The sequence below is a fragment of the Vidua chalybeata genome, chromosome 6, assembly GCF_026979565.1.
Source record: "Vidua chalybeata isolate OUT-0048 chromosome 6, bVidCha1 merged haplotype, whole genome shotgun sequence".
NCBI lineage: Eukaryota > Metazoa > Chordata > Aves > Passeriformes > Viduidae > Vidua > Vidua chalybeata.
The window spans coordinates 55,100,980-55,125,948 of NC_071535.1; the positions used below are offsets into that span (position 1 = coordinate 55,100,980).

Here is a 24,969-nt window from a genome sequence, read left to right on the forward strand (position 1 = left end):
CAGGTTCAAGTCAAAGGACACCTGGTCACCACCATGAGGACTTGGAGGAGGAATTCATGGTAAAAACAGGTCCCAAGAATGAATTCCTGCTGTTGCTGAAGCTTCCATTTGTTACCTTCTCCTTGTTCCTATATAACTTGTGTGTCCCCCCACAAAAAGAGACTGCTGGTTATAGAGCAATTGGGAAGTAGATGTAGGGCAGAATATTCTTGGATGATCAGATGACCATTAGTACATAAACGATGTGTAGTGGCATAAAAAGCACATTCAAAGGATGGGGTTTTAGTCATGCCACTAATGTAGAACAGAGCAAGCCACTCAGATAATTACAAAATAAAACCAAAGCAACCCCGGCAACAGTGACAAGTTACCCAGCAGTCACTGCAGGAGGCAACAGACACCTCTGCACTGCGGCACAGCCGCTCACCCTGAGTTTACTTGTATTGCCCTGGGTCTTAGAGGACACAGCTGAACCACACAAAACATCTGGCTGAGATTCCCACTGAGGGAAGCCCAAAGCCAGGAGTCCCTGGGTTTCAGGCACCACTTCGTGACACCCACCCCAAACACTGGGAATCACCCCAGACACCAGCACAGGCTGGGCACTGACCGGGGGAAAACAGCTTTGCAGAGGACTTGGGAGTCCTGGTGGACTCAGGGTTGAACAAATTTCAATATTTTAATACTTGAACTAAAGTTTTCATGTCCCTCTTGGTTTTAATGGTCCTCTTTGTGGACTGGCCAGCAAATCTGGGCATAACACAGCAGCAGCAGAGGGAGAAATGCCAAAGTTCAAGGAGCAGCCACTGTTCAACAGCCAGCAGGAGAAAGCTCAGCAGGCAGCACAGCCAGACTCAGAAAATGCAAACCTTACAGGAATTAAATCACGTTCTGGTTGATCTTTACAAGAATAAAGTAACACATTTAAAACACAAGGACTCATTGCTTAGGCTGCTTCTAGAAGAGAAACAAAAAAGTATAATTTAGACAAAGCGTTCAAGGCTATCAAAAAAGAAATAGTAAAACGATTGCTTGAAGATTAGACACACAAAATACAGAGCTTCTTTTTGCACTTACACAAAAAAGGAGAACATTTTATGCAGGCCATACAGCAACGAAACAAGTTTAAAAGTATCACCATCAAAAAAGAGACATTGACAATATAATAGAGAAAAAATGCTGCCATCAGGATGATTTAAGTATAAGGAATCTATCACCTTGTCCAACAAGATAGCTCTCAGCTACAAACCTCCCCCAATTTGAGTCAGTGCTTTAATACTTTTTCACCAGAAATGAGCCTGACAAATGGTGCTGCAGCAATGGAAAAAGTCATTGTGCAGAAATTGCTGTCTTCCAGTGTCTGTTTTTAAATCAGGTGGGAAATAAAAATAAGGAAGGAGAGAAGTCTACTTGGAACCTTCTGAGTCTCTGGATGGGAAGCATGGATGCTTCCGGAGCATCCATGGAAACAACCACCTCCCATGGAAACAACTGGAGTTCTATCCAGCTGTAAATACCAGTAAATCACCACACACTCCACGTTCTTCTTTTTTGACATTTTTATTTATCAAAGACAGGACGACTTCTGTATTTAGAGTGATGGGAGAGATCCCATGACACTTTCATAGCTACAATAAGCTCAACCAAAAGGTATATTGTGGATTACATCAGGGATTTGGAACAACACCCAGTTGTGACTGGTGGACTGGTATCACTGGTGTCACGAGCACAAGTAAGGGTCCTCAGGAAGAGGATATCCCATTGGCAATGGACACAACTCTGGCAAGGATATGCCAGCAGCTCCAGAAGAAAAAGGAAGATCTGGCATCTCACCTGACTGAGAGGGTACCCAGGTGCCAGAGATGTCCCAAGGTCTGTCTCCACCATGGAGCAGAGCAGTGTAAGTATTTCAGAATTTGACCTCTCACACCTACAGATGGAGCAGGTACTACTCATGCTATATAAATACACACCTATACTGTGCATTGGCATTTATGGAAAGAAAGTTCTGCAAGATTTTAATACTCTTAGGTGGAAGCTTGAAGGGTTAAGTTTACATGTCGCTGTTTTCAAACAAAACCCAAAAGCCAACTAAGTGGGGAAGTAACCTACATGTGCCATTTCATCTCCTTAGCATTTTATAATTGATATTCAGTATACCAATAAATACTCAGTGCAAAGCACATGCTCACTTAAAATCCTAAGCATGGATAATATATGAGAAAAATCCAAAAAGAAGCTACCACATATTGTCTACATGCTCACAGAAATATATATATTTAAAAAAAAAAAAAAGATAAGTGTTTCTCACTTATAGCAATATTTTGGTTTTGGTTTAAGAAATGTAGATGCTTTCTCCCAAAATAACAGCACTTGACAAGGTTATATCATTGGCTTGTAGAAAAAAAAAAGGTACGGTGATGGGAACAAAATGTTTACATGACTTGAAACTGAATATTTCCATATTTATCACAAAGACTGCAGCAAGGTACACTTATGATCCAACACTTCCAGTGTTGAGGGCAAATCCACTGCTTGGTTTGTGACAAGGAGGATCCAAAGCAAAACAAATCAAAACCCACAGAAGTGCCAACCAAAAATAATGACAGTTTATGGGACAGGAAAAAAATTAGTTTCCAGCAGAAAAGCTGTAGTGTTCTTCTCTTTCACATCACCCACTGGAGTTTGCCCAGGTTCTCCACAAGATAACTGTGATTAGATGACTGTGATAACTGTGATAAGATGACTTCACAAGAGTTGACCTTCCCCATGAGCAGGGGGACAGATCAAAACACCCAATAACTGGTAACAACACACATCTCCTTCCCATGAATGGAGGCAGTGATTTAACAAACAGAACCTTGGGAAACAAAATTACACAGGAATTTTTCTGCCTATGGACAGGAGCTGAAAATACGCTATATAGAAAAGAGTTAATGGTTTTGTGTAACTTCATCTTGAAAGGACAGCTTACAAATCAGGATTATTACAGGAGCATCCATAACATGGCCATTAGAGAAGCAATACTGAAGGCTGCTTTGTTAACCCCAGTAATTGCACTCTCATTGCACAGGTCATGTTGGCAGCAAAAGAATTCAAAATTATCCAACAGGAAGGAATCGGCAATTTCATTCACACTGCACTGGGATGCCTTCCAGCAGGAGAAAGTTCTCAATTTACCTATGGAACAAAAGAAAATTAAACAGATTAAGAGAGCATTGACAGTAACACCATTTTTGGTACAGAGAAAGCAGTGCTTAGACTGCCACTGTTAAGAGAATAAAACAGTGAGGAGTAGGCAAAGCTCAATCTGTGACAGGGCCCATGGTGTAAACACAGAAATTGCATGGAGGCCTTGTGGTCTGTGTTGCCATGGCATCGGGGGACAGTGGAGGGAGGCAGAAGCTGCATGGTCTGGTTCTTCAGCCCCAGAAATGCTGCACAAACACAGCACAAACTTCATACCAAGAAATATTCTGTACAAAGAGTGGAAGGTCTGACCACAGTCCCACCCACAACACTCTGCAGAGCAGTGGCTAATAAGGTATAAAATGTACCCCCAATTTCAAAGCAAACTGGGAATGAGAATTTGACCTGAAATTTCAGGGACAGATCACTGGGCTTGGGCTCTCACCCTCCCCAGAAGGGACATTTTTTCTAAAGTCTTGTGTCCTGTAGTTCACGGGCCATTCATGCCCCCAGCATCAGACCTACAGTTTTGTTTTTGCCACAGTCACGTACTTCCTGTTTTAAGTTCAAGTGTTTAGAAGTTTCCAAATTTGCTTTCACTAGGAATTCAGCACTGTGTATCCAGTTTACCCACTAAGAAATACAGGGTGAAGCTTGAGTGATACCTGGCATCATCAGCCAGCTCAGCCTGCATTCACAGAACCATTTAGGCTGAACAAGACCTCTTCTGAGATCATCAAGCCCACTCTTTAACCCAGTACTGCCAAGCCCTCCACTATCCCATGTCCCCAGGTGCCACATCCACATGGCCTTTAAATCCCTCCAAGCATGGGGACTCCAGCACTGCCCTGAGCAGCCTGGGCCAGCACTTGACAAGTGCTTGACTTCACTCTCAGTGATCAGTGTGCAGAAGACAGAGCTGGAAAAGTCGATAAGGGTGGTAAAACACTGCATAGATTGTCCAGAGGGGTGGTGGATGTCCCATCCTTGGAAACATTCAAGGCCAGACTCTGAGCAACCTGATCTAGTTAAAGATGTCCATCCTGAGACACAAATCACTTCACCCTCAGGAAAAGAGAATTTATTTTAATAGTGCCAATTCATAAACTACCAAGCCATTCATCTGCAGCTTTATTTTGTGGGCTACGCATCCTTTATCTGTTTTCATAGAGTAACAACTTGTATTTGAAATTCAATGCTGTCTTTATTTTTTCCAGCTCCCTTGTGTGGGTTTTTGTTTGTTTGTTTGCTTATTTTTTAAATCTTGTACAGCTACAACTCACATATCTAAATCATTACATTATTGCTTGGATATAAGCATGACCTTCTAGAGTATTTGCAAGTTCCTTTTGAGTGAGGCTGAGATGTGCACACTAGGGCCAGATTAGAGGTGTCCAGGCAATGAAAGCTGATCCAAGTGGGTTTATTTTAGGTCTGTGGGACACTGTACATACCAAATTTTAACTGCAAGCAAGTGTCTTCTGTCGTTAAGCAGGTGCTGTTGGTCCTGCACAGGGTAGGGCTGTTGTCACAGTGGTAACATCTTAAGGTATAACCTAAGACAACAAGGGTTTATCTTCACTGAGTAATAAACTACTGAGACAGCAGCAGCAGCATTAAAAAGGAAAAGGAAAAAAAAAAAAAGAAGAATCACTTATCTGCATCTAATTGTCACAAAACATATGCCTGGTTGTTAAGCTCAAGACTTCAGCTAAAATTGTTAAACTCAAGACTTCAGTTAAAATTGACAAGCTTATGTCAGTGCACCAATTGAGGCTGGCAATTTTGATAGGCACATCTTGAAGCATGTATTTATGTCACTTTTAAAAACACCATTATCTGCCTGCAGAACAAGATATTCGTTTGCTCCTTTTATCTGCTCTTGAAGAGTGCCTTTTCCAGGCAATGACAGATACTTGCAGCTGAGCTTTATTCTATCCATTTTTAAAATTCTATCTCCTTTCTCTCTCATACTACATACTAGCTTCCAATTCACACAAGAGGAATCCCATTCTCTAGCAGCAAAATACCAATTTTCTGTTGTGTTAAGCAGCACCACATCCTGCCCCCAGTTCTCTCTCCTGAGCATCTCCTATTCTGATTGTCTTGACCCAAGACAATGAGAACAGAAACCGAGCCCTGCTTCGATGGTTGTTGACATTCCCCACAGTGGTACTAAATAATCCAGGCCTTTCTTGCTGTTTTTACTCCCTCTGGCGTTTTCGTCCATGATTTTCCCAGCCTCTGCCATAACATTAAACCAAAGTCCCTCTCTTCTACTCACCAGAGCCACAAAAAGTAATCAGAACAATGCAGGCACTCAGCAGGATGCAGTTCATCTTGGTCATGCTTCTTCCCTAATTTGATGGCATAAAGAGATATTACAAGTTTATTTATTTAAGAGCAAAGTGCCCGGTGATGAACCAAGGTTTCAAGACTTGCGTCAGTATAAAACTGAAAGCACTATCCAGGAAAAGCAGGGAAACACAAGAGAGAAAATAACTGCACTTTCCAAGGAAGGATTTTTATTCTGAGAACAGGATTTTAATTCTCAGAACTAATATTTGAGCCCTGACAGACTCAGATGGGTCTCCTCTCTTCTCTCTGATTACACCATTCAACAGGCCTCCCAATTTCTCACAGCTACAAATGCACCTAACAAAAAGCATGGTCTCAAATGCTTTTTCTCTTTCAGTAATTCCCCAGTAACCCTGGAGCCAGACTGCTCTCCTTTCTCCTCTCCTAAGGGGTTGCAATAGGTTTGGCTGCTCTGCAGGAGCTTTTGCCTCTCCTCTCCCAAAATTTCTCCTCTCACTGAGGGACTGACACAGGCAATAACTCACCAAGTGCCTGCAGCAGTGGCTCAGGTCTCCATGGCTGCTGCAATCTGTAGGCAGCAGTGCAATGGGAAGGTCAGGAATTTTTTAAACATAGGCAGCTCCAAAGCAGGAATTCTCAGACAGATTTCTGCACACAGACTCTGAACTACAATCACAGCTCCTACTGAAAAACCTCTGCTACTGCAGAGTGGGATATTCTGAGGAGGCATCAAGCAGACACAGCAGGGAGAGAGGGACCACACTTGTGCTAGGAGGACATGATTTATGTTTGTCTTAAAAGTCCAAGTGGCATTCAAAGTTCCAAAATATTAAAGGTATTCAGAAAACAAGTTTTATATCTGATAAAACTGTAGTGAAATTGTCACTACTCTTAATTCTGCCTGCAACTGTAAGATTTTAGCATGGCAGACCTTATCCATGTTAGGATAGAGCTTTTTCCTCCCAGGACAGTGACTGTGGACTTGACAAGATGGGTTCACAGCAAAAAAGTATTTAAATACTTTTCAACCTTAAGTCTAGTTAATTTTTCTACTGACCAAAAAAATGCCAAACCTCATCAAACAAAAAACCCAAACTTATCCAAAAGAACCTTAAGAAACCGCATCCAATGACTAAAAAAAACAATCTGCTCTCTTTTTTCTCCTCTCTGTGTGACTTACTGTTGAGCTGGGGGCAAACTATGAAAAACAAAACCATAATGTGCAAGATGAGCTTATTTTCTGGGGTAAACAACTTTGCAAGAAGCCCTTCAAGGCCAGAGGCTTGTCCCACAATAATGTGGATCTACAGGAGTGCTGTAAAGTCTGGTGGTTACAGCAAGAGCCCTTCTGGACAGCAAACAGAACCACCCTGGGAATTTTTCCATCTTCCAGGCGTCCTCAGTCACTCATGTGTCAGCAGACAAAAACAGCTTTGCCTTTTAGCAACACCAAGTCATGACCAGCATAAATATAAGGTAGATGAATAAAAATCATCAGAGCCAGAAAAACAGTAGTAATTCAATGCATCTACTTTTGGGAAAACAGTTGTTTTCAATTTCCTGACATCAGGAAATTCCGACCTTTGAAAAACAATTACTAAATATATAAACAGCAATTCACAATGTGACTTAGAAGAAATTAAAGGGGAAAACACCTCCTAAACTGAATTTTCTAAATTAGTCGTATCAGTCAAGCATCCGACCCATCTCAATGACAAGAAACAGCAGCTGCTACAGCGCGGAAGGCTCAGTGCCCGGTTGTGAAACAGAATTTCTCTGCAGTCCCACCTGGGAGGAGGCAGGCGGGCAAGACCCGCTGCTGCTGTCATCGCAGAAGCCAGCATGGGGAGGAATGGGGAAAGGACAGGGGAAGGGGACCACAAGCCGCATCCCCGCGGGGAGCGGCTCGCCCCGCGCCGTGTCCGGTCGCGGCGGGGCAGGTGCCGGCGCCTCCTGGCCGCGTTCCACCGCCGTGCGCGGCCGCTCCGTCCCTCGGCCCCGCGCCCGGCCCGCGCAGCGCAGCGCAGCGCACTGCGGTGCGGCCGCCGTGACTCAGGGCACGGCCGCGGCCGGAGCGCATCTGCCCCGGGCCGAGCACGCAGTTCCACCCAAACGCTCCTCGCGGCTCCCGGGAAAAGCCGCCTTTCTCCCCGCTTTCTGCCCCCTTCTCTGCCCCGCAGCGGGGACCTGCGCGCTTCCCCCCGCGGCCACCGCTTGGCCTCGCCGAGCTCACGGCGCTGCCGCCGCTGCTCCGGGCTTGTCCCGCTCACCTTCCTCGGGCAAATCTGCCGTGTGCGGCGAGCGGCGATGCGACGCTGCCTCAGCCGGTGCTGCCTCTCCCGGCGGTGCCGCCTCCGGGGCGGGGCGGGGCGGGGCGGCGGCCGGGAGCCGCTGACGGAGCCAAGGCGGGAGAAGCGCTGCCTCGGGCCGGGCGGCGAGAGGTTCGTGGGTGCTCCCTGCTCCCACCGGCCGGGAAGGCTTCCAGGAACGCTTGCAGGGACGTGTGCGCCACCCTTCCTCACGCGTCATGTGGCCATGCCTGCGGCCATTGCCACTTTGGGGTTGGAAGGGAACTTCAATACCATTCGTTCCTGCCATGGACAGGGACACCTTCCATTATCCCAGGTTGCTCCAAGCTCCATCCAACCTGGCCTTGAGCATTTCAAGGATGGGGCAGCCACAGCTTCTCTGGGAAACTTGTGTCAGGGCCTCACCGTGCTCTGATTAAATAATTTCTTCCTGATATCCCATCTAAATCCACCCTCTGTCACTTACATTCCATTCCCCTTTGCCCTGTCACTCCAGGCCCTTGTCCAAGGTCCTTCTCCAGCTTTCTTGGAGGCCCTTTAGGTACTGGAAGGTGCTCTAAGGTCTCCCCAGATACCTCATGGTATGAATTAATAGATAAAGGAAAATACTGAAAGGTTTTAGAACACACAAAGGAAAAACCAGGAGTGGAAAATGGCACCTTCCTCCAGAGGTTCCTGAATCTAAATTTAAACATTCACAACCCAGGAAAACATTGAACAGCAATAGAAATGAGGACCCCAAAAGTATTTTACTAATACTTAGATCCATGCTATCTAGAAAAGAAAAAAAAGGGTTCAGTGCTGACTTAAGGACAATATGAAATACCTGTAAAACTACCAGTTATATTTAAAAAGGATTCTTAGATTTATTTTTTGTCCCACCTAAACTGCCTATTTATTTACTAAACCTAAAGCAAATCCTAAATCACTCAGAACTTACATCAGATTCTCTTGGTGTGTTATCAGTCAGCTCAGTATATTATTTTCTGTCTAAAAGATTTTACCTCTGTTTAAGCCATAAATAAAAAAGGGATGTAAGAGTAAGATGCTTGTGCATTATTGAATGTAGCTTATTAAATGAGAATTCCCTCAATTCATGTGACAGAAAAAAATTCCCATATTAATTCACTTAGCTCAGGAACAGGGACCAAGGAACTTCAGCCACAGCTGAACATTTACCTGTTTTCCTTTCCCAAGATCTCGCAGGAGTTCCTCCAACAGAGCACTGTTTATCTGTATCATCACAGATAAATGGTATTTCAAACTTGACCTGAATTTTGCACCTTAAATTCTTTGCATAAATTTTGAGAAATTAAACAATGACAGAAAAAAATAACACCAGCACCAGAACACTAGAATAACTTGCATAGCAACTTTCAGTTGGGTATTTTTATTTCACTGCCTGGCACACCACTTGTTTTTCCCTCTCTGATGCAGTCGCAGCAAAGAAATCATGGCCAAAGGTCCCCTCCATGCAACCAGCAAAATCCCACAAAAATGTTGAAGGAATCCTACAGAACAATTATAAAGAGACTGTCAGCATAGGGACGGAAAAAGGACCAGACCAGGTACATGTTTGTGTTGGATGTACCAGGGTTTCACCACAAGCTGAGTCACGGGCATTCAAGGAGGCTGGTTTTAGCTGGCCAGGTGAAGTCCTAACCAAGCATCAGAGGCAGATCTGAGTCAGAAGGTGGCAGAGCTTCAGCTGAGCCTGCAGGACAGTGGTCAAAGGTAAGGACACTCCTGTGATTCCAGTGACTACAGAAGTGTTGGGCAGCTGGAGGCACTGGAGTGACCCTGCCCCACACCTGGGCTCACCCAGAGCAGTGAGGTGCTGTCTGTGGCAGTGGGACCTCGACTCAGCTCTCTCCTGCTGCTCAGTGAACATTCCCACAGTGCTGCCAACATCACCAACCCCTTTGTTTTCCATTTCACACTGATTCCATGATTCACACCTCTTGGGAGGGGTAAGGAGAGCCACTGGCTTCAGCCCCACTTCAAATGCACAATGTGAGGAGCTGCAGCGCTGCTGGCAGCTCCAGGCAACACACCCTGTGCTGAAATAGCTGCCTGAAGCAAAGAAACACCCTTTGGCCTGCTACAAACACATTCGTGCTCAGGGCAGGAGCAGCAATCCCTCCATTAGGGAATGGAAGTTCCTGGTTCCCTCCTCACTCCACACCCCTCTGCCACCAGCCATGCCCAAAGCTGAGGCCTCAAACCCCGGCACTGCAGTGCTCAGGGGCTGAAAGCACAGCATTGTCCTGGATCTTGACTTCTCCCACAGAGAACAAGAATTCCAGCTCAGAACCACTCCCCAAAAATGAGTGAAATTGCCAAGAGTTGGCAGTGTTTGTTGTGTAGAGTCCCATGCCCTTGAGCTGATTCCACTGCACTAGAACATAGAGATCCTGGGAGGAAACTTCCCAAGAACAGCCTCCAACCATGAGGGTAATCTGTCCTTGTAAACACACAGCACGCTGACAAGCCCTGCAGTAAGTTCTAGTTCCACTAAAACCTTCTTGTACTGATCCTTGACAAAACTTGAGGAAATTTCTTACCCCTCACAGGTAATAGTGTGGTAATCCTCAAAAATCCTCGTGTTTTGGAAGCACTCCAGCAACTCAGTGTTGTTCTGACTCCTCTCATGGACAACACAAGCTGGTTTTGTTTCTGGAGATGTTTCACCTAACGACTGTTGCAAGGATCAGACTCAATAGTTGTTTTTCTACCTTGTGCCACTGTGGAAAGTGCACCAGGAAAAGCTGAGCACATGAAGAATCCAATACCTGGACTTGCAAAAAACAGAGAAATCTGGAAATTAGTCAGTAGTGGCTGGAACCACAATACACCAGTCTACCTCATAAAACCTACAAATTCTGGCTGTCAAAAGAAAGAACTGATACACCAGTGCTGGTCACAAAATTATTGCTCAAGTCTTGGCAAAAACAGTCTCATGTAGCACTTGAGAACAAAAGAGGCAGTTAAGTTGTTTATTAATGACAACAGAAACAAAATAAAAATGATAAAGCAAACAGATACTTCTTTAAATATAAATTTTCTAGTCATCTGCTGTTCTGCCAGCCTCCTATTTATTTGTTTTTCTTTTTTATTCAGTTACAAAAATCCATCCAGGGCTCAAGAAAACATGATACATAACATAAATTTGTCACCTATGACAACAGCAAACATCATGTAACAGAAAAAAACCTCAAAACATATTTACAAATCCATACTCTGTAGTCATCGAGAAATTCCTTATTTAACAAGTGGCAGATTATGCATGGACACTACATTCCCAGAGGCATTCTCCAGTCAGAGCCACTTAGCATAAAATCCAACTGACAAACAGATTGTCTATAAATAAGGCCAGTTTCACTCCTAATTTATACATTTTGATGACCAGAATTTTTTGCTGCTACTATGTTAATTAAAAAAAAAAAAAAATAGCATAACGGCACCTAATCTCACCCAAGTGGGATATTCAGACCAAACTGCAAGTTTCATTCTTAGCAGCAGTTATTGAGAGCAGAAACTCATGAGAAAGGACAACAGGATACATCCTTCTACTACTTTGTATAAAACCAAAACCCCACACCATATTTGCAGTATGATCATAAGTAGGCAGTACTTTAAAAATGTGAGATATGAGTACCTTGGACTATCAAGCTGTTTCACACTTCAGAAAAAAGTAAACAAAGCCCAAACACCTTCCTCTTCCTCTCCCTCCCCCGGTTTTCCTCCCTCTTCCCCCACTTCCAAACCAGGGATATAGAAGTTACACTCTTAATGAATATGAGAACTGGCACCAACATTCATGCTAGTTGCCCTGATGTGCAACCAAGTTCATTTACAACAGTCAGAAATATTCCTATGCACTAGCCCTGAAGAGTTCAGCTTATGCAAACTGTTTGGGAAAAAATCCCAAGAGTGTGACATGGCAGCATCCAGAGGGTGCAGAAATGTCCAACACTGTACATGGATCTCAGGAGTCATCAGTGCCTGTGGAATCTTCGTCTTCATCCACTGCAGATCCATTGGGATTTGCTGCCTAATACAAAACACACCCAGGTTTAAATAAACTCTTCCTTTCCGGTTAATTGTAAGAAAGCACTAACAATTGCCTAGAAAATCATCTGGGCTGCATTACCACACCCATTAGCTGAAGCAGACATTGTGATCTATGTCCTAAAACCAAAGTTAATTTGCAACAGAGGTCATTTTGCCAAACTACTTGACCTTTCACTTGCTAAGGATCCACTGGGTTTCAGTATTCCATACCTACAATTATGTAAAGCCACAGTTCAGTAGCTCAGCTGTACCTGTTTTCTTGATGGTTTAGGTTGTCTTTTACTAAAATAACTTAAAAACAAAAGGGTCATTACTATTTTTAAAACAGGAGTGGAGCAACAGAGAAAAGCAAATTACATGTCCAATCAACTCAAGGGAAGGAAGTTAGACAGGAAGGCAGTTACTATTCCCAAAAATGTGAGCAAGAGTTAAGAGATGTCATTTTCTGTTAGATGCACGACATCTGCTGGCACCTACTCTTAGAGCCACTGGGAATGAGTGTCTGAAATCCTGGGATAAACCTGTCACAGTGGGCAAAAAACTGCCTGCTCCTGAGGAAAGCTCACAGCTCCTCAGTGCTTGCACTAATACTGGAGATAAAATAAATCAAGAGCTCTTCTCTAAATGTGTCAAAGGAAAGGGAGAAATTATATAATTAACCCACGATCTCCAAACTAAAACTACATTATAATTAACAGCAAGTGAAGTATCTTGGTTATTTGCAAAGTCATTAAGTGACTTTATGAAATGCACTTTCAGCAAGAACTAATGCACATGACAGACTCTACAGTTTTTAAACTGTCATTAACTGGAGCATGTCTGAATAGAGAGATACATTTTTATGGCTAAAATTAATGAGCGTGCTCCCACCAAGGAGGGAGCTCTGAAACCCAAGCAGTTCATGCAATGCCATGTCTGCAGGCACCAGTGAGGAGCTCTGAATCGTGGGCCATGTTTTGTATGGAATCAGCAATATGAACACTATTCAGCACTGTAATTTTTGTCATTTTTATAATTTTGGGGCTTGTTTTAGCCAACTCCATCTCTGCTTACCATTCATGCTGTGGACACCTTGAACTCTGGACACACCATATGAAACCTAGGGATTGTGACATTAAAGAATCTGTCCTTGTTGTAGAGGCAGTGGAAGGTGTAGTAGCCCTCCATGTATCCAGAGGTTGTGGTAAACGTGGTACAGCTGGTGTATTCGTAGACTTTCCCTGGGCTGATAACTGGGAACTCTCCTGTGGGTAAAATATTATATTACAATAGTAAGGACTGATGGAGAACTACCATTTAGCAGTTGCTAAAGACTTGCACTCCACAACAGACTCAGGCAGATCAATTTGTATTCCAGCAGATGCATAAATGGATGCTCAGCAATTACTGATATTACAAAAAACTGGAGAGGGGTTAAGTAGCAGGATGTTCAGATACCCCTTACAAAACAACTTGAAAGCCAAAACAGAGGGACACACATCTCTTTTTCTCTGATTTTGATACAAAGCCCACCACCCGACAAACAGGCAATAACAGAATTTTAATATGAAGAACAGTAAATACTCTCTCTAGAATTTTTTCACTTACCAACTACTCCAGGACCTTGGACTTCTTCCACATCACCTTTGGCATTTGTTATTCTCCAGTATCGACTCTCCAGCTGACAGGCATTCTCAGGAAGGGCATCTTTGGACATTTCAATCCTAGAAGCCAAAGAACAGACTTAATATATTCCTTTCAATAAATGCTCTAGTGCCCTTGGGATCACCAAGCAGACTGGGAAAAGAAAACACCCAGTAAAGTAACCCAAATCAGTTGGCAGTGTCCCTCTCCATGCTTCGCAGTCTTTTACCCTTTTCTAAATCACAAGAGCTGCTTATAACTGCTTTCCCCTACCCATCACTGTATTTTAGCAATTACCAATTTGACTGGTACTTTGTGTACCTGACAAAGTAATGATTAGGATTATTTTATTAAAAAGTACATCATGTTGTGCACCTCCTGTTCATTTCAGGACATTTCTGAATGCTGTGCATAAATTTGCTTTGAACATTCCACAGGTCTGTCCTGCATTGTAAGAATTAATTCAGTTATTTTTACCTGATTCTGTAAGTGAAGAAATAATGTGGTGGATGTACAGAACTGAGTTCAGGTAGAAAAGAGGTGGACACAGACACAGTGATATCTTCTGTGGTAGCAACACAATCTTTATCATGCACGTACCTACAGAGAGGAGAGCATTAACTCTGCAGACAGCTCTGCATATTCAATACCAAAAACGGAACACATGAGGTGGTTGTTATTAATAATTAATATTAATAAAAACACTTGTTTAAATAGGGATGTGTCATTATAAAAAGAAAACAACCTAGAAACTCTAGCAGCAAATTTATTTACAGATCCAAGGACTTGATTCTACAGCATCCCAGTTTGACAGAATTAAGGTTCTTGATTGTATTTAGAAGAAATTGCAAGTGCATGAATATTCAAACACCAGAACAAGTCCTGCTTATTTACATATTCAAGAGACCAATTAGCTGAAACATTTATTTTTTTAGTAACTCTGAACAGCCCTGCAGCAAAACCACACTCATGGCACACAGAATAAATATCATGTTGTTTGCTAAACTTTGGATCACTTATAATGCAAAATTCTGGTCTCATTAATGCAAAGTTACAAGCTATGAAGATTCTGGTTAAAAACTAAAGCTGCTTTAAGCACTCTGGTTTACATGTTTATTTCCAGTAGTTTAATGGGCTTTCTCCTCTCCCCACCACCAGCATTTGTATCAGATAACCAAAACTACTTGGGGAGAGGAAAGCATGCATAGAAGCAGCACCAAAACCTGGCACCAAGGTTACAAATCCCAGTCACAATACCTGAAAATCTGGTCTCTGATGATAGGATAACCTCCAGTGACAACTTTGTTTACATAAGATGTAAACCATTCCAAGTAAGATGTACCTAGATGGCAAGGAAGAAAAGCATTCCTAAGGATGGAAATTTTAGCAAATTTACCACTAAGCACATTACAGTGAATACTTCAAGGAAAAAGTTTAAAGCTTTGATTATTTTTGTAAAAAACTCTCAGGCTTATTGAGACAGTCAATACTCCAATCATTCTACGAACAAGGATAATTTGGAGAAACCAATTAAGAACTAAAGAGTTCAGTGTGCATCCTACAGAAATGATACAGCCAACAAAGAATCTCTTAGCTAAGTATTTAACATAATAATCAGGGTCTCATCACTTGGATTCCATATGGAAAGCTTCTAAGGAACACTGCAGCACTTCCTCTCCTTTAAAAGAGGGATAAATCAGAGACACACTCTGCACTCCTCTACAACCTCAGAAGACTAAGGCTGTATCATTCTGGGATTTTGTACACTTGCAGCCATTGTCTAAGAACAGCTTTTCACACACCCACAGCCATTATTTTGGAAGAGTTTGATTGCTAAGCAGACACTCAAGCTGTCACATTTAATTCTCAAAGAACAGAGTTTCACATACCAGTTCTGCATAAGAATTTCTCAGCCATAAATCTTCCAAGCATATAGAGTTCAATAGAAAAGTAGAGAGTTCAACTGTTTGTCAATATTAGTGATTCAAAACTGGATTGAAGCTGAGCTACCAAGAAATTATTATCCTTGCCTTCCCTGATGTGTTATCAAGTACTCCCACTCTTGAGATTAAGTGTACTTACCACCTCTTCCTTGGTGCATGAGCTGTGTGTGCTGTCCTTTGATCTTTTGGAATTCTAAGGGACTCCAAGTTTATTATCCTCCTTTCTACCACTAATCCACAAAATGCAAACCTTGTATAAAGTAGCTCTGAATGGAGGAAGTGGATCTATCTACCTGCCACCTTCAAAATGCCAAGAGAAATGCTGTGTATGGAATTTCCCCTCGACCCCATGGTAAGCCAAGTTTAAGCCAAGTGGAATAATTAATTCCACTACATCTAAACATTCCAACATCTAAATATGTTGGATGATCCCACACTATTTTATTTTGAATATTTAATCTAAAGTGTTACCTGTAATGAACATAACAATAGTAGATGGATTGCGAGCCATTTGCTCCTGAAAGGGAAAGAAGTTTAAGGATGTATTAGACAGCATTGGACTTTCAAGGTTACCATTTAAATAACACAAGGAACACTTTCCCTATATTCACTAAACCTTAAGTCTGGCTGCATGACCCATCATTGCAGTCCCAGTCAGATCCTCAGACATGTAAAACTCACAGTGCTCCCATGACCACTGAATTTACAGCTTCAACTTCCCACTAAGGCTCCTGCACTACCAATGAGCACAGAAGTACTTTGGGAATACAAACACATCTTCCTTACTGGACACTGGTAGAAGATCTCGTATTTATTCCGTCCCTCCACACTCTCCAGGGCCATGTACTGACTGAGGCCAGTGTGGATGCAGAAGGTCAGGGGAAGGCACTGCTTGAGCCCCAGCCTCTGCTGGAAGCCTCCGGCCGCCGTGTCGATGTCCAGCAGGTCTTCGGAGCGGTAGTGGTTTGACAGGGCCATGCTGCCCATCAGGCTGGGAACAACAAAACCAAGGAACACAAACAGGAGACATCACTCACAAGGCAAAGCTGGCTTGTCATCTTCTGGAAACTACTTCTTTCAATGCTCTAGATGCGTATTAGACTGAGGAGAAATCCAAGTCGAATATCCACATGCTGAACTAGGTTACTAGTTCACATCACCCTGGCTTTGTGGAAGCATCACCCAAACCTGAGTGTACACTCCACACCCACACTCCCAGCTGGGAACACGAGGGAAAGACAAATGAGATGGAAATTCCTGCAGATGCTGAGCAGATGCTGTTTTGAAAGCAGTGACTCAGGTGCAAGCTGCCACATGTCAACATGCTAAAAGCTGATCCCATCCTGGGCAACAGGTTCCATTCCTCTTTCTCCTTAGGAAGTCTAGCCTGGAATTAGCACATTCTACAGAAGCTGTGCCAACACAGAAACCTGAAGCATCTAACAAGGACAAGTCCCACATAAGTTTCTGTTTCTGATCTAACAACCTGCTGTACAAACTTCCACTGCCTACCCCTGATCTTCCCAGTATTCATCCCCCACTAGTGGGACCACACCTTCCCCTGGAAGCCTTTCTCCAAGCTGGAAGACTTCTCCAGAGCTTTGTGTCTGCTCCTGCAGCCCCTCCATAGCCACATCATTACAGTAAAGGCTTTGTGGGAGTGAAACAGTGGGAAGAGAGGATGCAAATGGCTGCAGAGAACCATCTGAAACCTACAGAACTAGGGCACCTATCTCCTCTCTAAAAATTTTTAAAGTCTCTCCTAGAAACCAGAACTAGAAATCATCCTTATGGGTTCATAAAACAGTTTCCTGAATACCTTCTGCATATAAAACACTCGAATTGGAGAAAGCTGCACCTTCTTTATGAGTGAAGGTTTTGGCAGAGCAATGTGAGTGCATTCCTCCCTACAGACATTGCAAAGATTTGCTGTAGTTTTCCCATCTTTTGCTTATGTTTGCAGCACTTCATCAGGTGCTTCAAACACATAATTCTTCTACAGCAGGAATACCAGAAACTTTGGTCATCAGCTTTCTAACCTTAATTTAAAAGGAAGTTTTCCACTGCAGAAACTGCATAAAATAGGAATATCTTCTATTGAGGAAACTTAATTTGCAGAACTGAAAATTTGATTCTACTTGAATATGACTAACTGGTTTTAAGTTGTTCCCTAACCATTTTAAAGAATAAAAGAATTACTAAAGAATGAAGCTTAAAGAGTGCAAGGGGCTAATTTACTTCTATAATACAAAGCCAAATTTCAGGGGAGCAACTTGCAGTGCTATGATTAAAAGTCTAACAGCTGGAAGTTTAGAGTTGTTGCAAAAATCTGACAAGGGTTCTCACTAGGAAAAGGGGAAGTGTAAGAGTAATTTGAGCAATTAGAAAACCATGCTGGGCTTCCAATTACTTCCAAGATTAGAAGACAGCCAATTCTGGAAGCGTCTCTTAACCAGTCACTCAGTCACAATACATTTAAATGCTTCATTTATCCTGTTCAGGGGACATTTCATCTTTTAATAAGTGAAGTGTCTAAGAAATACAAAAGGAATTAATACTTGGAAAGTAGCTTTCAGTCCTTACCCTGGAACAACCAACTTCTGCCCATTATGGATACGGAACGAACACCGATAGTCATCAGGGAGTTTGCAGCGGATTTGTGCTTCCACAGCATCCAGATCTTCCTCCCTCACGCTCTCTGGAAAAGAAAGGATAGTTCAGGTATTTCAAACCACAAAGCATGGAATCTGTAAATGCCCTCATCCAACCAACGTGGACTCAAGTCAGTATCTGGTGGCTTCACTGGATGCTGGGTGGTACACAATGAGTATCACATAAATTTGGAAGGAAAATGATGACTATAATTGATTATTTAATACAACACCAATCTCAGTCCAGTGCAACCTCAACAGGCTTGAAAGCAGCAACTGTTTATAAAGTGGAATGAACCTTTTCCCCACATCACTGCCAACAACTGAGTCCCAGTTACAGTTCTCAGGCAGTATCGATTTTACTCTTCCATCACCCTAAGGGTTGCTTCTTTCAGTTTCCAGTTCAATTGGTGACACAGAAATGCTGGTTGCAGCCCTCATTCACCTGAAATCTGAAGCAATAAATGGGTTGTAAAAGGGGGATTTTCAAATCAACAACGCAAAGGGGTGGAGAAGAAATATTCTTACATTTCCACATGCACTTCAGGGTGGTTCCAACACCCTCACTTCCAGCAAAAATCAACTGGGTGGCCTCTGTGATCTGTTCCAATTCGTTTTTTAAAAAACCCTTTTCATACTGATTATCTGTTTCATTAACAGGACATAAATTAACATTTCATTGAAACAGTGTCCCTTACAAATGGTATGAAAATGCCTAAATTTTACCTAAAACCTGCCATCATTATGTAAGAGTGGAAATTGGTAATTTGAAATTTATTGTCTTTCTGTACATAAATAAAAGCTTCACATTCTATCTTGAAAAATACTTTGCAAAATGTAATAATCCAGCACTATCCAAGCAAACCAAGAAAATGCAAGATTTAAATGGGATAATCTGTCTCTTAATATTGTCTATTAAGAAATCATTTGTCTCTTAATTTCACATGTCAGGTTAAATTAGACATCGTGGTCTAAAAGTCAACTTCATACAGAAAACTGAAATGCAGCTGAAAATGCAAAAGCTTTTTTGTCCCCTATACCAGAAAAGCCAAAACTCGCTGTAGCTGTGATTTATGACCTAGAACACTGGAAGTACTTCAAGGATTAAAATACAAACTGAAACTGAAAACAGAATCTAGGAGAGGAGTTAAAAAAAAAGGGAAAATTAATGTTCCACCGCTGGACCACTGTAAGACCTACAGAAAAAAATAAAACCCAACAACATCCTTTTTGTGTGGCTTCAGATTAAAAGGTCTGCTTTCATGTGACAGTGTTTTAATGAGGTCTTATGAAAACCTCACAAATAAAATCCCACCAGCAGGTCCTCAAAGCAATGGAGTTACTACACTAAAAAATAACAAACAATAGATCATAGCAACCTAAAAGTGTGATAAAGACAGAGCAGTCACAAAAAAATCACCTTCATTTCAGAGAATCTTTGGACTCGTAGGAACTGGGCAAGGACTCTGCCTGTGTTTGCAAGGAAGGGAGAGCACATCTACCTGACTTTCAGGATTCTGCTAATTACAGCACACAACTTGCATGAAAGCAGCAGGAGGCCTAATAACAGGCAGGGTTGGGTGAACCAATCTACCCACAGGTGTGCCAGGTACCTTTCAGAGAGCTGATCATGCGCGGACACCACTGCCCCAAGTACTGCTCCAGGTCATCCCAGGCTTTCTTCAGCGTGGCATAGTAGTGGATGTATCTTCCTAAATCAGAGTAGGTGCTGATGAAGATGGCTCTCCAGCTCTGATTCCGGCGGTTTTTTTCCTTCCTAGGGGGACAATGGAGAAAATGTGTTCAGATGGCAGCTTGAAGAGACTTCTAAATCCAAGGAGGTGGTATTTGTTATTTGGCAGGAACGGGATGCATAACATTAACCCAGGAACATTCTGTGCCATGTGAAGCTACACAAATTCAATTAATTCCAGCATCTATTCAACAGCAAGTTGGAACAGAATTGGGAAACATTTGGGCTACTTAGGGGAATATTTAGAAACAATACTCCTTTACACAGAGTGCCTTCTGAACAGTGCTCTGTCTGGTAGTGAACCTTAGAGCTGGTGAAAAGCTAATTCACATCCCTCATTACTCAGCTTTTCTCAGCTATGGAGAAGCTGAGAGTATGAGCTGGATGTAAGATGGACTGAAAATCGGCTGAACGACATCTCTTAGAAATTCATTTTCATAGGAAAAAAAGCTTAAAACAATCCCACTTACTCTGAAATGAGCCAGTATTTTTTGCAGTGTCTTTTCCACAGTGGGTCATGGCTTGATAGCTGATTTAATCTTCGATTCAAATAGCAGCAGCTATAAATATAAAATCATTTAATGTGATTGCAGCAAAACAAACAGGCAGAAATGCTGTATCACACATCACCCTCTCATGAAATAAACACAGAGTTTGAAAACGATTTGGCTGTCCTTTTAGAGCTGTGCTTACAATGGTTAAAGCTCTTCATCACAGTTGTGTAAGTCATGAACTACTTTTCCACACACTTAAAGAACTGGCAGCAATTAAGTACTTTTATAAAGCAGGTCACCCTGCAGACCTACACCAGAGTAAACAGTGCCTGAAAGATTCCAGCATGACTCCACTCCACCAGTGGAAAGCACTCCAATAGCACAGGATGCTATGATTTAAATCCCTTTTTATCTGGATGGTCAGGCTCTGCCATATCTTTTCCACAGTAAGCTACAGAAACCATACAGTTTGAGTATTACAAACTTACTTTCCTCTTTAAATTGTTTAAATAACAAACTTTGAAGAAAGTCTCCAAAAGACACCATCAGTTTAGATGTGGCAACATCACTTCTCTGGTAGCTCATTCTACAGTGTCAAGTGTGTGTTTCAAAGACTGTGATTAACCCCAAATGAGGGTACCAAACAAGGTTCCAGTTATTGCTTTTTGGGGTTTTATAAACTCTGTAAACTAGAATTGTATTAGTATCCCAAAATCAGCCTCAACAAAGTTCTTCTCCTGTATTCCCTGACATTACCCTTTCCATCCACATCCCCACAAACACATTCAAGTCACACCTGGACATCTGGCTGTGCAAACATTTCATGACATGGGAATTTTTTATATTTTTGGGGGGTGGGGAACTGAAATAACCCAAAGGAAAAAAGCCCTTGCAGAAATCTAATGTACTGGTCTTTATCAATTTCTGTAATTTCTGGAAGGGAGTAAGTCACCACAGCATCACAGGAACATGTGGCTTCAAACATAATAAAAGTGGAATTAAAGCCATTCTCATTAATAACACAAACAATGGAAAAGTTGGCACGTGATCAAATATCTAAGGGCCACCATAACAACTGTTACCTTTTTTGCTTATGCTTAATGTCTTTTTTTGCTGATATCCTAATACAATTCTCCCTGATATACTTATCATTCTTGACTAATATTTATTAGGGGTAATAAAAGAACCAAAACCCCCACATTTCTGGTAATATTCTGTTTTCTTCTTACACTTATTCCTCCCTCTTTGATTAAACACTTTGGTTTCAATCACTGCCAAACCTTGCACTTGACTGCTGAGGTTTTACCCAAAACCACACTCTCATCTTCATTGTATGACTCACAACCTTTCAGCCACCGAGCCTAAAAGGCACCTGCCACTTTCATTCAAGTTTTTTTTTTTTCCCTTGAAAAGTCACCCTATTTCGTTTCGTTTGGTTTTCCTCAAACGGTGGAATACATTTACTAGCAGCAAGACCACCCTTTGTTTGCCCGTAGAAACACAAGCTTCGGGAGAATACTGATTTCAGAAATTTACTTATTTGCTTCATTTAGGTACAAACACATAATGGGGGAGAGAAAAACCGATTAATTGAATGGTTTGGATTGGAAGGGACCTTAAAGATCAATGAGTTCTCCTACCATAGGCAGCGACACCTTCCACTAGACCGGGCTGCTCCAAACCCCGTCCAACCTGGCCTTGGACACTTGCAGGCATGGGGCAGCCACAGCTTCTCTGGGCACCCTGTGCCAGGGCCTCACCACCTTCTCAGTAAAAGGGAACATTTCATTTTGTTAGAAAGATGACGGTAAAAGAGGGGAAAGCCCGCTGCTGCTGGAAGGGAAGGGTGCTCAGACCATGTCCTCCCCTCAGCGCCTCCTCCGGAGGCAGGCAAGCCCTTTCCCCGCACAGCCCGGGGAGCGCTCCGCCCGCCGCGCCCCTGCCATCCCCCCGGGCCGCCCGTACCTCACCAGATCCCGGTAGTCGAGGAAGCTGAGGATGAGCAGCAGCGGGTCGGTGGGGAGCAGCTCCAGGCTGAGGGTCGGGGAAAGCTCCATGTCCGGGGGCGCCGCCATCTTGCGAGACGTCCCCGGGATGCGCCGCCCATCACACCTCCCTCCGCGCCGCCGGAGCAGCGCCTCCCGGGGGCGGCGGCTCCGCGGCATCCTCGGAGCTGCTAAATCGGCCCTCGGAGCTGCCAAATCTGCCCTCGGAGCTCCCAAATCGGCCCTCGGGAGGTGCCAAATCTGCCCTCGGAGCTCCCAAATCGGCCCTCGGGAGGTGCCAAATCTGCCCTCCGAGCTGTTAAATCGGCCCTCGGAGGTCCCAAATCGGTCCTCAGAGCTCCCTGATCTGCCCTCGGACCTGCCAAATCTGCCCTCAAAAGTGCCAAATCTGCTCTCGGAGCTCCCTAATCAGCCCTCGGACCTGACAAATCAATCCTCGGAGGTCCCAAATCTGCCCTCAGAAGTGCCAAATCAACCCTCAGAACGCCGAAATCAGCCCTCAGAACTCCTCACTCAGTCCTCAGAACTCAAAACTCTGCTCTCAGAACTAAGGCCTTAGAATTGAGAACTCTCAGAACTCAGAGCTCAGCCCTTGGTCTCTTGAAATTCAATTTATGTGCCAAGGGGTTTTGGTCAGGGAACAGTCCGCTTTTCACAAGATCAGCTTCTTAGTGAAGCTGATGGACAATAATAAGTGGGCAAAACTGACACTGGGAAAATAAACTTACTGAGTTGAATATCATCAAAACCAAAAAAGTGTTGCATCTCCAGGATCACATTTTGTAGGAAAAAACACTCAATGTGCAACAGCTGCACAAACAATAGATGCTACTCTTTTAATGCCCCTCACCTTTAGTGAGTTAAATATTCTTATATGAAAAAAGGAATTATTTCTTCTGCGTGATTTTATACTAGAAATTATTTTCTTTTCTCACTTCTTTTTCAAGTAGGATTTAAATGAAACAATTCATTGTCCTAGCAACACTGCTCAAATAAGAACTGGAAAGGAACAAGGGGGTGGTTTTATGACTGCGCTATTGCTAGCTGTTGGGAAGCTTTTTGTCCTTTATAATTTCTATAATTGTAAAGTTCCCTGGAGAGAAGAAAACACAATAGCAAAAGTATATTTGAAATGCTAATAAAATGATATTACTTGTGTTTGTCCTTGGGTTTGTGGCCCATGAAAATCCAATAATGCAGAGCCAATAGAAGGTCCATAATTCTTTATGTCTTTCAGGTTTTGCCAAAAGCCTGGATAGTTTTGCTTCTAGCACTTGCATAGATCCAGGCTGTTACTCAAGGGCTTAGGCAGTGGTGAAGATGGAAGTGGAGAAGCGATAGGAGTTAGTTATAAAAATTGATTATCAACCCTGGTCAGGCTAGAGGCTCCTCAAGTGCAGAAATGGCTGGCATTTTACTTTCCTAATGGATATCCTAACAATTATTTCAACAAAAACAAAAACATAGTAAACCAGAAATATCTGTTGCTGAGATTGAAGGAAAAAAAAAAAATAAAAGCAACCAATCAAAACCCACAGAACCAAAAGCAAACATAAACCCGTTTGAAATTGTAGTATCTCAGTGTTTTACCCACAGCAGCCCTTGCATCCTCCACCAAATAACTGACAGCTGCAGAAACTGTGACACCAGTAAGTTGTCATGGAATTTTCCTAGCTCAGCCTAGACATAAATGTTCTTTTCCACTTCAATAATGGAGCCTAATTTTTCTTCCATTATCACTGGCCATGGAGCCCAAATGGCCAAATAGATCAAAGGTACTCATCAGGCTGAGAACTGCTCAGATTGCTCTGCGTGTCCAGTGTTTAATCTGTGAGAGATGATGAGGCTTTTAGCATCCTTCATTTATTTTTACTTCTTGAAAATCTAATGAAATGACACACTGGGGATCTTCATCGCCGGGTGCTTAGTGTCTCTGGAAATTCAGCTAATGTGCTATGGTTTTGGGGAATGGGCTGCTCTTCACAAGATCAGCTTTTTAGTGCTCTAAATGGACAATAATACATGGGCAAAACTGAGACTTTGAGGGGAGGAGGCAGCTTGGGGAATTGGTAGCAAGAAAGAAGCTGAGGTCCAGAAAATTTGTGTTGCTATTATACTGTTCTTATTGGGTTTGTTTTTTGCTGTAGCAAAGATGCAATAAGGTCAGGGCTTCACAGAAATAACCAGGCAGTGACCTTGGCTTGGAAATCTGATCATGTAAAATTAACCAGAACACAAGGAGTGACTGTAATAAAGAGCATAAAAGGAGCAGGGTAGGAGAATTCAGAACGGGAGCTGTACAATCCTGCAGTGACTCCAATGAACCACACAAACATAAAGGCAGTTCAGCAGTCCGTTGAACAGTGGGGGATTTGCATATGAACTGATAACAAATCGCATCTTCAGGCTTCACAATAGTGAATCTCAGATGAGATGTGAGAGATGACAGGGAGGGAGCAGAGCCAGAACTTCAGGGAAATGTCTACGTGAATAAACGAAGTATTGCACAGGAGCTTGTTGGACATTTTAGTAACAAATAGGATCTGTGACGGAGTACAGCTTCGAGCTGCCTCCTGACACAATGAAACAACAGCTGGAAAAAGCCCTG

The 24,969-nt window shown here is 42.8% G+C and overlaps 2 protein-coding genes across 4 annotated transcripts; both read right to left on the bottom strand.

Annotated features, from left to right (window-relative positions):
* Positions 1-1,541: 1,541 nt before the first annotated feature.
* On the bottom strand, positions 1,542-8,896 carry CD59 (CD59 molecule (CD59 blood group)). Of its 3 annotated transcripts, none has more exons than XM_053946016.1 (4): positions 7,779-7,877; positions 5,474-5,546; positions 4,644-4,745; positions 1,542-3,180 (listed from the first exon to the last, which is right to left on the bottom strand). In XM_053946016.1, exons 2-4 carry the CDS (start codon positions 5,535-5,537, stop codon positions 2,987-2,989), a joined length of 360 nt encoding a protein of 119 aa, XP_053801991.1. In that variant the 5' UTR covers positions 5,538-5,546; positions 7,779-7,877; the 3' UTR covers positions 1,542-2,986. The 3 variants fall into 3 exon arrangements, with proteins under 3 accessions (XP_053801991.1, XP_053801989.1, XP_053801990.1); XM_053946014.1 differs by lacking the exon at positions 7,779-7,877 and adding an exon at positions 7,297-7,431; XM_053946015.1 differs by lacking the exon at positions 1,542-3,180 and having other exon boundaries at positions 4,659-4,782; positions 7,779-8,896.
* Positions 8,897-10,799: 1,903 nt separating this feature from the next.
* On the bottom strand, positions 10,800-22,535 carry FBXO3 (F-box protein 3). Its single transcript, XM_053945457.1, has 11 exons — positions 22,321-22,535; positions 20,332-20,421; positions 19,722-19,885; positions 18,041-18,155; positions 16,244-16,448; positions 15,929-15,974; positions 14,772-14,856; positions 13,992-14,114; positions 13,479-13,594; positions 12,945-13,135; positions 10,800-11,871 (listed from the first exon to the last, which is right to left on the bottom strand). The coding sequence occupies exons 1-10, from the start codon at positions 22,518-22,520 to the stop codon at positions 12,948-12,950; spliced, it is 1,332 nt and encodes a 443-aa protein (XP_053801432.1). The 5' UTR covers positions 22,521-22,535; the 3' UTR covers positions 10,800-11,871; positions 12,945-12,947.
* Positions 22,536-24,969: the final 2,434 nt, after the last annotated feature.